Source organism: Drosophila sulfurigaster, chromosome 2L (assembly GCF_023558435.1).
Source record: "Drosophila sulfurigaster albostrigata strain 15112-1811.04 chromosome 2L, ASM2355843v2, whole genome shotgun sequence".
Classification (NCBI taxonomy): Eukaryota; Metazoa; Arthropoda; class Insecta; order Diptera; family Drosophilidae; genus Drosophila; species Drosophila sulfurigaster.
The window spans coordinates 5000049-5014291 of record NC_084881.1 but is presented as its reverse complement, the minus strand read 5'-3'; the positions used below and the strand labels follow the sequence as shown (position 1 = coordinate 5014291).

General features: G+C 39.9%; 3 protein-coding genes across 9 annotated transcripts; 1 reads left to right on the top strand and 2 right to left on the bottom strand.

Moving 5' to 3' along the window:
- Nucleotides 1-666: 666 nt before the first annotated feature.
- Nucleotides 667-5337, top strand: LOC133850781 (uncharacterized). Of its 4 annotated transcripts, XM_062286970.1 has the most exons (4): nt 668-2767; nt 2879-4093; nt 4150-4284; nt 4337-5337. In XM_062286970.1, the coding sequence occupies exons 1-2, from the start codon at nt 1042-1044 to the stop codon at nt 3271-3273; spliced, it is 2121 nt and encodes a 706-aa protein (XP_062142954.1). In that variant the 5' UTR covers nt 668-1041; the 3' UTR covers nt 3274-4093; nt 4150-4284; nt 4337-5337. The 4 variants fall into 4 exon arrangements, with proteins under 4 accessions (XP_062142953.1, XP_062142952.1, XP_062142954.1 ...); XM_062286969.1 differs by having other exon boundaries at nt 667-4093; nt 4153-4284; XM_062286968.1 differs by having other exon boundaries at nt 667-4093.
- On the bottom strand, nt 5108-9140 carry LOC133850784 (translocation protein SEC62). 2 transcript variants are annotated; one of them, XM_062286976.1, is made up of 4 exons: nt 8999-9140; nt 6561-7388; nt 6145-6503; nt 5108-5263 (listed from the first exon to the last, which is right to left on the bottom strand). In XM_062286976.1, the coding sequence occupies exons 1-4, from the start codon at nt 9032-9034 to the stop codon at nt 5170-5172; spliced, it is 1317 nt and encodes a 438-aa protein (XP_062142960.1). In that variant the 5' UTR covers nt 9035-9140; the 3' UTR covers nt 5108-5169. The 2 variants fall into 2 exon arrangements, with proteins under 2 accessions (XP_062142960.1, XP_062142959.1); XM_062286975.1 differs by lacking the exon at nt 8999-9140 and adding an exon at nt 7788-8001.
- Nucleotides 9042-14236, bottom strand: LOC133850780 (uncharacterized). 3 transcript variants are annotated; one of them, XR_009895700.1, is made up of 7 exons: nt 13488-14236; nt 13065-13430; nt 11323-12993; nt 11128-11262; nt 9555-11054; nt 9352-9485; nt 9042-9274 (listed from the first exon to the last, which is right to left on the bottom strand). XR_009895700.1 is itself a non-coding variant. In XM_062286966.1 (5 exons), exons 1-5 carry the CDS (start codon nt 14122-14124, stop codon nt 9580-9582), a joined length of 4284 nt encoding a protein of 1427 aa, XP_062142950.1. In that variant the 5' UTR covers nt 14125-14236; the 3' UTR covers nt 9477-9579. The 3 variants fall into 3 exon arrangements, 2 of the variants coding, with proteins under 2 accessions (XP_062142950.1, XP_062142951.1); XM_062286966.1 differs by lacking the exon at nt 9042-9274 and having other exon boundaries at nt 9477-11054; XM_062286967.1 differs by lacking the exon at nt 9042-9274 and having other exon boundaries at nt 9477-11054; nt 13065-13383; nt 13488-13627.
- Between the last annotated feature and the right edge of the window lie 7 nt (nt 14237-14243).

The following is a 14243-nucleotide window of genomic DNA, read 5'->3' as shown; positions in this document are numbered from 1 at the left end:
AATTGCACAAGCTACATCGAAAATTACTTAGAATGACACGCAAGCCATGTGTCCATAAAGCTACATGCACTTACATATGTACATACAACTATGTATGTAAGTCCAAATACATGCAAATGTATTTTATAATACATGCAATGAACTCACACATGCAAGTATGCACATACTTATATTGTAAGAGTGAGTGCTAGTGCAACCAAGTAATCAATGAAACACAGGAAAATTGAATTAGTCCGTGGGTCGTGGTTGTTTATGAAACAACAATAATATATAAATATACATATGTTGCAATATTAAAAGTATGAGCGATTATTAACTTATAAAATGTGAGTATGTACACACAAACGTGTATGGCATTGTGAGTAATATTAATAATTAAGCAAATCTGAGATCTACATACATACATTCGTGATAGTTCACAATAGTTTTGCATCTACAAAATCTTTCTTCAATTTTTAACCATTCAGTTACATTTGTGATACATATACATACATGTGTATGTAGTTGTTCAGAAAATATTTAGTGTCGAAACTTAACACAAGAGGAAACAAAAAGTTTCATCAGTGGAACCATAAACACCGTCATACATAGTAATATTACAGATATACATAATGAAGTATAGTATATACTTTGTTTAGCAATATTTAGTTAGTAGTTCAAACTTTGTACCTTATTTTTGTAACTATGAATGAACATTAACGAAATACGATTGTCATGCGATGTTTTGCAACACTGAAATACAAACTTATTGCGAAACCAAATTGTAACTGAATGAACATTAAGGAAATACGATTAGTCATATGTTGTTTTGTAACACTAAAATCTAAACTTATTGCGAAATTACATTTTCAACGTGTTGCATAAAACAGTCATCTTAATATTTGTATTTAAAGTCTCCCATTATAGAAATATTATCTCACAAAATATTCATATACAAAAGCAGGCTTTATAGACTACTACAAAAGCATCCAGTAGAGTTCTGGAATTTTCCGGAAGCACAACAAAAATTTGTGTTCGAGACGAAATCGAATTAATTGTCGAATGTTTCGATTATATGAACTGTACTCGCTTTACTCGCAAAATAAAATGTACAGATCCTCAACGCTTTGGTGTCTCTGTGAGAAGTTGCCGCGCTCAATTCTCCACGTTGCGCCGACTCCCAAGGTTTGGTGCGAGGTGTGTGGTCGACGCAGGCGCCCACAGGCTTGCTCCACCTCGTCCAGTGATGAGGAGAAGCTTGAAGCAGAGCATAGGCAACCAGTGCAACGGGTTGTGGAGGAAACTGATGCGTATGTGACGCCCCAGAAGCTGATCAAGGCGGCCAAGAAGCCAAAGACTGTTTACTTAAACAGCAATTGTCTAAAGTGCGGTCGCCAATCGAAGCCTTCGTCGACAGTTCAGCAGGAACCCAAAGTCAAGGACAGCACCAGCAACAAAGTGTACATGGGTCGCCATGGTCACTACCGGAAGCCAAAAAGATTTCACGCCAAGCGACATGCTGAAATGATAACCAACTATGTGGAGCCAATGGCACCACCACCGCCCCCCTCACCACCGCCTTCTAATTCGCCGCCAGTGAACGGCAGTGAATCTGTTTGGGAGCCACCCGACAATAATATGCCCAAACCTGTGGCCTTTGCCCAAAATGGGTTCACTCGGCCGCCACGTGACCCCCAGCCGAAGAATTTACTTGTGAGCGACTTTATACCTCTGGACAAACCCATCACAGATGTGGCCAGCGGTGCCATCTCGAAGCGACCATCCCTTCATCGCCCTCTGTGCTCCCATTACAGCCGCGCCTTGCCACCGTTGTCGCGTGTGGTGTCCCAGATTTTGGTAGATCATAAGGTGCGTGCCAAAGGCGGTGGACTTCCAGCCAAACAAAATGTGTCCAAAGACAGCAGTTGTGCTAGTCAATTCTCACCATTTAATAGCTACGAGGGACCCTCTGAGGATGCGCTTGTCGGGCCGGGTGTTCGCCAAATGCTGCTTCAGCCGAGAGCTTTGCATATTCAAAGCCGGAACCATTTGCCCAGCACTAAACTATCCACATTTGATTCGGACCCAAGCAGTGAGTGCTCCACATCGTCGGCGCATTTCGATATGCCAACGGCACCACCTGCTGAGCGTCAATGTCACAGTTACACTGTGGGTCCTCCACTTCAAATGCGAGAGATGATGAACACTGTGGCACAGTCGGGTCTGTCTGACAACAGCGCCTCTAGCAGCAGCCACAAGAGTACCAACTCAACGCTGCCCGGGCGACGGGAGTCAGTACGCAGTTGCGACGATGAGGAACCGGAGCTTACCAAGAAATCAAATGATGCCGATATGGGTCCCACCGCCATAATGGAAAAACTCCTATGGCTAATAGATCAACATCCAACAGATGATGCAACACCCGATCCGAACGCGTTGTTGGCCCAAACAGACGCTTCCTTAATGGATGCCCAGGTGAAGTCGGACGGGATTATCGATAAGCATAGTGAATCTGTGAAGGTTCTGCTCCAATTTGTGAAGAATCTGCACATTGAAGGCACTAATAATAATAGTATTCCCTCAACAATACTCAATAACGACATTGAGGACAATTTGCAGACTAGTGCAGACTCTCCCTTGCCAGAATTGCACATTTCCAATGATATGTCTAATGAGTTTTATTTAAATACTTCAAATAAATCTGCTGGCGATGCAAAGTATATTAATGTGTTGTCCAATGGAAATAATTCCAAATACCTAGAAAAAAGAGAGACATCACATCTTCCAGGTAACGGCGATACATCGATATGGTCCTTCATCACAAGATTCTTTAAGGCCAAACACTACACAGAAACTACAACAGCCTTAGACGATTCTGCAGTAATTCCAATCGTTACAGATGAATTGAAACCACTTAAAAGTGCGGAGAATCTACACTACGGTGCCATAAATCAGTTTCCAAAAAAACACAACTTTCAGGGTAAGAAATCGATAAATCAAATTGTATTATCTAATAGTAATAATCGGAACTGTCGAAAATGTGGCTTACATCGGGCAAGCCAAGTAGAGTACAAGAAGAATTGCGGATTCTATTCTAGTGATTCCAATACAAGGCAGACTGCAAGACTATCTATGTCTAACTGCTTAAAGATGTATGATAACCAAACCATCAAGTCAGCACCGAAAACATGCCATGAAAAACATGTCAACACTAAGATGCAAGCTATGAATTTAACAAAGCCCTTCGAGAATACAAATTCCTCAGTCCATGAAGAGTCAAAAAAAATCGTTTAGCCTCAAGGAACGTATTCAAAATGTACAACAAAATTCGGAAGAATCTGTAACTAGCTCAACAATTTTCGAATCATGCAATACATCAGTAGGATCTGTGCTTGATGGACTAAAGTCTGCACCTCTACCAAGAGATATTGAACTTTTGGCACTCCTGCAAAGAAGACTGATCCACAAAGTGCCAAAGCCTCTAACCGTCTACCAGGTGGCGAGCATCATTGAAACAATTCGCTTTGAGTGTAGTGAGATTATTAAACCCAAGATGACTTCATATACCGTAGAAATGGGGCGTGTTAGAATATTCCACACTCGAGAACTTGAGATTAAATAAACATTGCGGCTTAATCGAATTCCGAATTCCTGATATTCGAAAAGTTGTATCAAGACAAGAAAAAGCAAACGAATACAATATTAAGCTTTCGACTACATCAGAATCAAGTAAATATTTTGAAAATTCTTTATCGGAGAGCAATACAACACCTTCAAAACGACACCTGCTTACAGTGTGGCCAGGTCATGCGTTTAGTTATAGAAAGCGGCGCAAAAAGTCCAAAACAATGCAGGAGTTAAAGTCTGCAATAAACGACGATAGATCGGCAGACGAAGATAATGCACAAACGAAACGTGAAGTGCAGGATACGTGGATAAGCAATCAATTAGTTCAAAGAAAAATCCACGAAATGATGATCAAACCTATTCGTCTTTTAAATTGAATCGAATTTTGGGACATAGTACTTGGATTAACCTACAATAGCATAGATTGTGTATATATAAAAATAACAGCAATAGGAACAGATTAATATATTTTAAGATAGTATTTAAGGTAAAATTGTGTAATGGTATATTATGGTTTCATTAGTTATTTTATTTATTTCCCAGAAGATGTGTAGCTCTCCACAAATTGTTAAACAAGGAATTGCCTTACGTTACCGAAATCCTGCGGCTGCTGTTTTAAGTATCTTGGTTAGCATTTTTTTCTGGCTGGCTTATTGGCTAGCCCGGTGTCTTATTTTTGTAAGTATTGTATTTCTTACGTTTTTCACCGCTACATAACCAAATTTTTTAGATTGCTGGTTCAACTATTATACTCGGCTTGCTGTTTCCTCAACATTCGTGGCACTTTTTAAATCATTTATTGGATCAATATCATGTGGAGCGACTGTTTAAAGATGAATTATAAGTTATATTTCTTAAAAATCCATTCGTTGACCATTTATTTAATTAAAAAACAAAACAAAAAACCATTTTGTTGAAGATTTCTCACATCAGAATTGCCTAGCTTTATTAATCATATCATAATTATTAAGGTGTTTAAACTACTAATTTCAATGTTACTTTCTTTAATTACATTTAAAGTAAATGATCGATCGTTCATTAAATATATTGTATAAGTATATTTTCGTATATTGTATAATCATAATTTTGCACATTATAAACATCAATTGCAATCGTTGCCTGCCACTCGGAATCAAATAATATTAATGAAAACATATTCTGAGTTGCGTATATTTCTCTAAAATATTAATAGTATTTTTGCATCTTTATGAAATTAAAAAGCAAACACTTTGAGAACTTTTTAGCCTTCAGCAAACATCAAAATAAAAAGTTAATCGCTAAAATGCTTCTGGCCATAATCTTTGTTAACATTATTGTTAGGAAATGTCATGTATTCAGGCACAATATCAGAAAATAATATCAAATACAGTTTCACATGAATTCCTTTGTATTATGCGCGGAAAAGTCCGACACATGTCATACTTATTTCTGTTTTGGAATTAACACGAATTGTTTCTCTCTGCCTTATCAATTAGCTAGAATCGGATGTGGATCATTTAAATACATTAAGCATAGATTTATTATGATTTTTTTCTTTATTTTTAATTATCAATGTTTTTTCCCTCAGTTGCTCGCAACGTTTTGCACTTCACTTGAACTAATTATCTCATAATCTTTGCTAGAGCTCTCAGAGTCTGATTCCGAATTGCGGGGTGTGCTGCAAGAAAGAAAGTAATCATTAGTGAGTTGTGATACATATAGTGAGCCTGTTATTTAAAGCAAATAATACAATTTTTAATGCGAAAGTGTATGTCAAAATATTTTCATTGTGAATTTGTGTATGTATATATGGGTTATGTTAGGTCAAACTAATAAAACTTACTCAGTTAATTGTGAATTGTATTAGTCTTGATTTTAATATCCACAGTTTACAAAGTTGCTAGAAAACTCAAGAAACTTAAAGCTGACTGCAACCAGAGCTGCTTAAATAAGGTAACAACAAAATGGTAACCGGTATTCGAGATTGATGGAACTGTTTGGAGTTTATACTCAAATTGCATATGAGTCACAGATTATATGAATACCACATATACAGATTGGTCAGTATGGTAATGAAAACTCTCATTATTTTTGCTTCGATAACAAAATTGATATGTAGTTCTACTTTTTACTATTTTCGTAAAGCTTAACATTTTTTTTAATTGTTAACTTTTTTCTTTAGATTTTATTCTTATAATAGAGATTATTTCAATTACGATAAATTTCACTTGGTCCAACAAATTTGCTTCTCGATTACGCACCAACTACCGTTTTGATCGATTATGAAGAAGAATAATGCATGCATTAATAATTCGCAAATCAAAATTAAGTGAATGTAAACAAATATTATGAATAATAACACATAATGTGTCTTGAAATCATACAGTATAATTTATTAAGGAACAATATACACAACAACTAAAGTTAATGTGACATGACTTGCATAAAAGCATATACATACATATGTTTTATATTGAAACCGATAGATCCATAAATTAAATATTCGAGCAAATGCGTTGAGAAACGTTAATGATACACAAATTGATGCAACCTGCTTACCCAGCTTTGGTATCCTTGGCTTGTGCCGTGGCGTCCAATCGTGATGATGATATTTCGCTCTCATCATTTTGAGTCGCATCATCGCCAACATCATCATCATCCTCCTCATAATCGTCAGCGCCAACCTTACGGCGCTTACGCACTTCCATATCGGCATCGTGCTCTTTGATTTGCTCAATTTTTTCCGGTTCAAGTGGCAAGGCGTCCACATCGCCCTCAACGTCACCATCACCGTCACCATCACCATCTACAACAGTATCCTCAGCATCGCTATCTTTCTCCTTTTTCTTCGATTTTGATTTGGATTTCTTTTCTGACTTAGATGATGTTGATTCAGATGTATCGCTTACATAATTACTCTGTAAAAATGTATATTGATAATAATGTCTACATATCAAAAAATTGAACTCACGAACCTCATATAGCGGCCAAAATGAAGCAAAGAAACCCACATCTTCGGTCAAATTCGGAAAGATCCAGAAATGCAGTTTGCCGCCAGTCAGAGCCCACACGATCGTAAATATAATTAAACGTACAACGGTCAGAGCCAGTATGAAGACCAGGAATCCGGCTGCGGTTATGGACAAGTAATAGACGCCCTTGCGTAGCATTGGTGGCCATAACGGATACATGCAAATGCCAACGGCGCCCAACAGCAATAAGAAGCCAAATATCCAGTAATGTAATGGGATGGGATCAAAGATCCAAACATATGCTTCAGAACCATCTACAAATATTTGTTCTGGATGCATGTCCAGGCGGATTTTGCGTTTCTTTTTCTCTTTCTTGTCAGCCACGACGGTTTGCACTCCATTACCACCATCGCCCTCTGGATCGGTATCTTTCTTCTCTGACGATGAGTTAGAGGACTTTGCATTTGATTTACCATCGTTCTTTTCCTTCTCTTTATCCTGCGCTTTGCTAGAGTCCGACTTCTTTTCCGACTTGCCGCGAAGTTCGTCTAATGTGACCGGAACTTTCTTGGCGCGATGGAAGAACTTATGTTCCAGCATAATATCCATAAATTCCACTGCCTGTTCCCTAGTGGTGAACAATGGAGCATCGCCCTCGGCGAATTTGGACTTCATCAGCGCATCGATCGCCTTGCTCGAAGTGAAGTACTCGACGATGTGACTCAGAAACTTCGTTTTCTTTGTCTTCACATTCTTCTTTAGCCATTTTGCCACGTTCTTTTCATCTTTTGAAGGCTTTTCCACCTTCTGCTGGCCAGGCTCGGAATATTCCTGTAATCAATGAGGCAAATTAATTTAAAAATTTAAAACTTTGGCAAAATACAAAAATCTCATTTATAGTAAGTCAGTTAAGGCACATTAAAATCTTGTCTTATAATATAATCAATCTGTACCGCAAGTTTTACATCAACAACGAATTTTGATGTTCCATTTCATTTTAAATAAAAAATACTTTCATTTTCTAGTCAGCAAGTTCTTAATGACTTTTTCTAATTTACACGAGATATTTCACTGTTTTTCGTTAAGGTAACGAATTTAGGCCACGACACCAATTCCGCATTTCGTCACACTGTACATTTGACTGACATATGTACATACATGCATACATAGATGTTACTACGTTTGTCTGTATCTATGTTGGTATATTTGCATATTGATTATTAATAATACCAAGCCATCGTCGAAGATTTCCTGTTCCTCTTCCTCCTCCTCAGCCTTATAAAGATCTCTGTCCGAGAATCGCTCGTCCTCACTCATTGCTACAATTTAAATATATTGTCGATTTTGATAGTATAGCAAATACTACTTTAAGTATTGGGTTGTTTTTATTTTGCCGTGAAATGAAGTGACGTGTAGCAATCGCTAAACAAGTCTAGAAAGTACTAAATCTGAGCTGTAAGCTGTCTGGTCAAACAAGTGGCAATCCACACTCAGCTCACGATCACTATTCAACTCATACATACATTTGTGGTAGAAACTTTCCCCAACTACAACAACAAAAAAAAGAGCACAAGCAACAGCAGAATCAAAAACAAACCGCTGATAAGTGGGTGCATCGGAGAAAGACCAAGCATGAGACGAGATGAGTCTCAGTGAGAGAGCAAGAGTCGAGAGAGTAATTTCATGATCACCGTTACACCTCATCATAAACAGACGCTCTGTTGATCACCAACACATTGTTGCTTCCACCTCATTCCTTTACAACCGACAACCAACAGCTTTCCAAACCAGCAGCGTTGCCAGATTTTCAAATACGTTTACAAGCACAGCTGTTTAATTGTGTGTATTAGAATTGCGTTGAATACTGAGTGCCACCAAAAGGGGGTTGTTTATTGCTTCTTTGACAAATAAAGCTGTGTAAATGGAAAATTGTCTACACAAAAGACTCAAAAGTGCACTTTTAAGCGATGATGTGGCAGCAGTAATTGGAATTACAAAGTTAATAATAGACGCGTGCAGCAGCAGGAGGTTTAACTCAGTACACAGATGCATCTCCCACGCATATTCTCTCATATTTACAATTGCATGTGTGTGCGTATACAAAACATCATAATATTCAAAACACCCATATGTAGCTGTGCCGCATGGTTTGAATTGAACTTGCCCCCGCTGAAATACGCTGATATGAGTTTAATATACACGTATCAAATCAGCTTAGCATTTTTTGCAATTTGGCTATGTTTTTAGGCCCTATGTGTTGTCGGTATGTCACAGATTAAAATGAAAACAAACACAATAATCATTCCAATTGGACTGTGGCATATACACAGACGCACGCACCAAGCCATATGCACAAAACATACTAAAACGCAGCAATCACGCAAGATATGGAATTTTGTTTTTGCGACGTTCATTAAATTACGTTTTGGCCACAGACTTACATCTTTGCGACGACGTGCACGTTTCTTTTCCGACATTGTTGCTTAACAGCTGCGTTGTATCAGAGGCTTTTATTAATTGATTCTAAATTTTTTTTAATATTTCTGCCACACACGCACGACCGACGAACTTGGCGTACGAAAAGAGGAAAAACAAAATTGTATAAAGCAAATACACAATGCACTAAATAACGCCAACGAAAATACTGAAATATTCTTGTATTATTAAAGGTGAGCTGCGTACATTCTTTTAACTGAAACAAATAATTCAGTGACAACCTATAAAAACGAATGTTAAATTTGATAGTAGTGGTGAAAAAAAAGTTAAACGGCGTCTAAGCATTTTGTAAACTTACAAATATACCACATAAAGTGTCCCAGCTGACAATAATTGGAGTTGCTGTATTTTGACACTCGGCATTAAAACGTATATTTTAGAAATTGTAACTGTGGTTACACTCCGATAAAAAATATAATAAAGTTTTGAATTCTTGTAAAAGTAAATGATTATTTTTCGAAATAAATACATTAAAATTTTTGTATAAACACAAATACTTACATACCTTAATTTTTAAAGTGCTCGATTAATTTGATAGAATAATTGAAACGAAAATAAAGTGAACTAAATTTGTGGCAATGGAACAATAGATGAACATTGACAATACATTGTTGCCATTTATGGTAATTTTGCGATCCTCATAGACGGAATGCCGCGACGAATGTCCAAACAAACAGACGACAATGCAGTAGATGACCATCATTTTACTTACAAATACGCAAACTCGCTGGGCTCGCGACAAACTGTTGCAGGACTTGCTATCTCGCCATTTCCCGGTCAACGGATGCCAAAGCCCCCAATTGATCCACAACACTTCAAACGAGGATAAGAATCTTTCGCGCCACTTCTCGACTACGCGATTGTCTCCAAACCTAAGAACCATCGACGAGCTGAGGATGAGAAACTTCTGGCGCACCCATCGATTGACTATAAACACTTGGCTTATTTGATGCTGCAGATCCACCAACTCGATGCGTCGCAAAAACCAGCTAGGATAGCGTCCCGCATTGTTGTGAGCAACCGCAATTCGAGTTGGAATACGAATGTCACGTGTACGAATCAGAAGCACGTACGTGGAATTCCGAGTTAGCTGAGGATGCTCTGGATCCTGCATGATTGTGAACTGTAATTCGGCCCGCTGAGTGGTCTGAAAGATGAGACGCACCGTGGCCGTAGTTTGGGCATTGATGCGTCCACCAGTCTTCACAAATATCAATAGATCATGTACATCCCGACCAGATTCTGTGTTCAAGCCGCTCATATCACAAATAACCGCCTTGGTGGGTCGCTTATTGAACCAAATGACCAGCACCAGCAGCCCAATGAAAATCAGTGTAAAGATTACGATATAGAAAACAAGCAACACAATATTCATGTCTATCCGATCCGCGTCCAATGGCACTGCAGTGGCTGGGATATGATATACATAGCTGGTATAGGTGCCCAGCACAGTGCATTCGCAATGGAGAGTGCCCTTCTTCTGGAATTCCAGTATGGGATAGCAATGGTCGTGGGACCAGTGCTGCGAGCTCTCTGACAAACTGTATTTCCAATAATCACAGCTGCGCTCCTGGAATACAAATGCATAGCTAGCCGGACCATTGGGCACCGGCGTGTCTTCGTCTTCATGGTAATCCCCTGCGCCATTGATCTGCATTGCCATATAGGCCCGTTTGGTTTCAGGGCATTTATTGCGAATGAGCATGATCTTGTTGCTTGAATTGGAGGGCACAAAGCAAGTGGCCTTGGACACTTTATCCCTCCATGATCTTGGTCTCGCCCCGATGTAAAGCAGCACTTGCAGTTCATGTGACGACTCCTTAAAGCGCACCGTTACCATCGCATGGCCCTCAATACTAACGCGATACAGGCGCACCTGTTGCATGTAGTTCACTGTGCCCGACTCCAGACAATGAATAAATCTGCCCGCATCCGAGATCACATATTCATCCTCCTCATCATCTAAATTAGGTTTACGGCCCTTATTTTGAGGCTTGTTATCTGTGTTGCGATTTAAATATATTAAGTATATTGTGTTATAAGAATTACTTTTCGAAACTATTAATAAACAAACCATCCGATGGGAAGATGAGGTCATCGTCCTCCTCCACCGCCTGGCTACGTGCGACATTCTGGCTAAAGTCTATGCCTAGGACACCCGCCATGTCACTTTTTACATTTATCTTTGTCATATATTTGGCACCTGCACCTGAAATATGAGAGATTAAACAAACGAAATCGTAATAGAAATTGCAATCGAAGAGCTTACTAATAGAGTCGTTTTTGTCCAGGGCTGGTTTGTACTTGCCCACAGTAGTCACGAATCGAATGTCGCTGTCGTGCAAGTGGCGCTCCTCCTTAAACTTGTCTTCATACACATAGATGCGCACAGAGAGCAGCACGGCACTGGGTTGCTTTTCCTCTGGGTACCACCAATAAAGTTCGCGTGTTGTCGAGAGGACCTTAAGGCAAATGTAATTGGTCTCAGGTTCCTTGGTTTCCTGCAGTAGTTCGGGTGAGAAAAACACAACATGCATGCTATCGCTAGTCTTGATATTGTAGTGGCGATTTGCTTCAATATAAAAACACTGAATTTCTAGGGAAACGGCCTCCAAACCTACTTCAGAGGGATCCCCTTGCAAGCCATGTTGTCGAGCCAAGTCTAGGAATCGATAGAGCCGTTCCGTTTCCCACTTGGCATTCAACCAGCGTAGCGAACGGTTCTTAGCATCCTCATCGTCGAAAGCATTTATCTCCTCCTTGAGTCGATCAATAACATCCTGCTGTAGTTTATTCTCATTGATTGCTTTGCGATATTCGTCGTATATATGTTGCGGTGGACGTGGAATTTTCCGATTAATGCGATCCATCATCTCGTAGACGGTGACACAAGCAACAGTCACATTAATATATGGCTGCTCAGTCATCTCTATTCGCCCTCTATTGTTGTACAGTGTTTGAAAGTTTTGGTTTAGTTTGGCCAACGATTTGGTCAACAAGTTATGCTCGCGGATATTAATGGGCGTAAACCTCTTACCGAAGGTTTGCGTTAAGTTGGCCAACTTGCCGAGCGTAATCAGAGATTCGGGATAGGCGTTCTCAAAGGCTCGCATCAATACCTCACCACCTTCAGCAGTATTGAGGCGGCAAGCTAACGATTCGAGTGTCTGGTAAAATTGCATATTTAAACCACGATCCATCATGTCTACAATATCGTTCGGCTCCTCTGTGATGTATTGCCATATCTCCTCTGGGGTATCGATTACAGGATCTTCAAGTGGCGTCACTTCTACATCCACGAAATTCGTGCGGCACGTAAGCAAGCTATCGCATATCAGCACCTTGATCTGATTCACATTATGTGGCAGATGCACTGGGCAATTGCATTGCAAGCATTTGTTGAGCAACACACGATCAGCATAATAGAAAAACTCGATGGGTTTATGTTCAGTTACATAGTCGCTGCAACAGACAAAAAAAGGAGTCCTGGCCTCAACTCCGGCTTTTGGGTTCACTTCACACGTACCGCCAACAGGAACCACTGTCTTCATTAGGTCTGTCTGATCCTCTCCCTTGCGTCCATCTTCCAGCTGCAAAACTACCTTAATGTTGGCCATCGTTCCCATCGTACGCACATGCATCGTCATATTCTCAGAGCTGAGGGTATACTGGTCGCCAACATACCATGCATATTTGATGGTCTCAGTGCCACAATTCAGGCACCTGGCCCTAAGGCGCACCTTGTTTAATGGGTTGTATTGACGGTTGGCGCAATTCGACATGCAAACAATCGTCACATGCAGTACTCCGTAGTTAACCATTTGTACCGACTGGGATGCCTTTGACTTGATCATTCGATTGTTATCGGCAGCCACCTTCAATGTGAAATCGTATTGACAGTTGACAAGAAATTTATCCCTGGGTATTACAAGTTTTGAGCCTATAGGCGGAGAATTCGATTATATGTATGCAAGACTCGATCAAATTCAGCAATTCTAAATTAAATGGCACCTTTAAACCCCATTGGCGATCTACAAAGCCGATTTGTATAATCGTCTTCTGATGTACAGGACCAGTGATAAGCTTTAAATTGTCGAATCTTCTTGGGCTTAGAGTGATCGCGACTAGATGATCCATCCATTAAAAGTGCGTCTGCTACATTCGCTTCGCGATTTCGACCACCGTGAATAATTGCCTCGACCTTGGATTGTACCATCTCCACATAGCAACGGGCCATGAAGGGAATGCCTTCATAGACGCCCTGAGGTTTGATCACGAAAAGATTTCGCCAGAGGTCATGAGCAGCTGGCACTTGGGTCAGGCTGAAACGCTTTAAGGTAAAAATCATGCGTTGATTCCGAATTGAATACAATAATTCTGCAAACAAATACTTTCTGAAGTAACGGCATTGTTGTTCAAGCAATCCAAACTCACCCATCTCGGACAGATCGTAAATGGTCCACGTTAATGTCACATTATGAATTTTGCATTTCTCCTTGAATATCGTAGCAAGTGATGTGCTGCGAGTCGGGACAATTTCCTGGGGATTCTGGGCAACGCCGCAATGAATCATCTTTAACAATGGCACACAGTAATTAGGCAGAGTAACCTTGAAAGCAACCTCTACAGTAACTTCGGGGATCATGGGTTTTTTAGGAATCACTGCCGTCAGAGTCATTAGATCGTCGTCAGTATCCCAGAATATTGATGCAACTTTTGCAAAATATGCAGTTTCGTAAAGCACAGGTTGTGGTGGTTTTATTTGAAGCTCCTTCAAAACATTGCTAATGCGGCGCGTCTTCTCGAATTTAGGTGGCATTGTCTGTTCATCAGCACTGAGCAGAAGATAGGCCAACAGGTAGCTCTTTGCGTAAAGGCGTAGTCGTACGGTATCTGTTGGAAATACGGACATGGCCATCACCACAAACGTCTCCTTTCCGTATGGCACTTCGCTATTCATGTACACTTGTAGATTCATCAAATGCAGCACATCGTGATCCCTATAGGCGGCTCTAGTGGGGATTGCTATTAGAAGCAGCAAAGCCATGCTCCGCCATGTTTGCAGCCACATGTCAGTCAAGCTTAGGAAAGAGAATTAATAAATTCTCTTATTTGAAATCCTTGTAACTCTAATATTTCTACTACATATTGAAAGGCAACTCCGTCTCCAAATATTTTTGAATTGTCAAA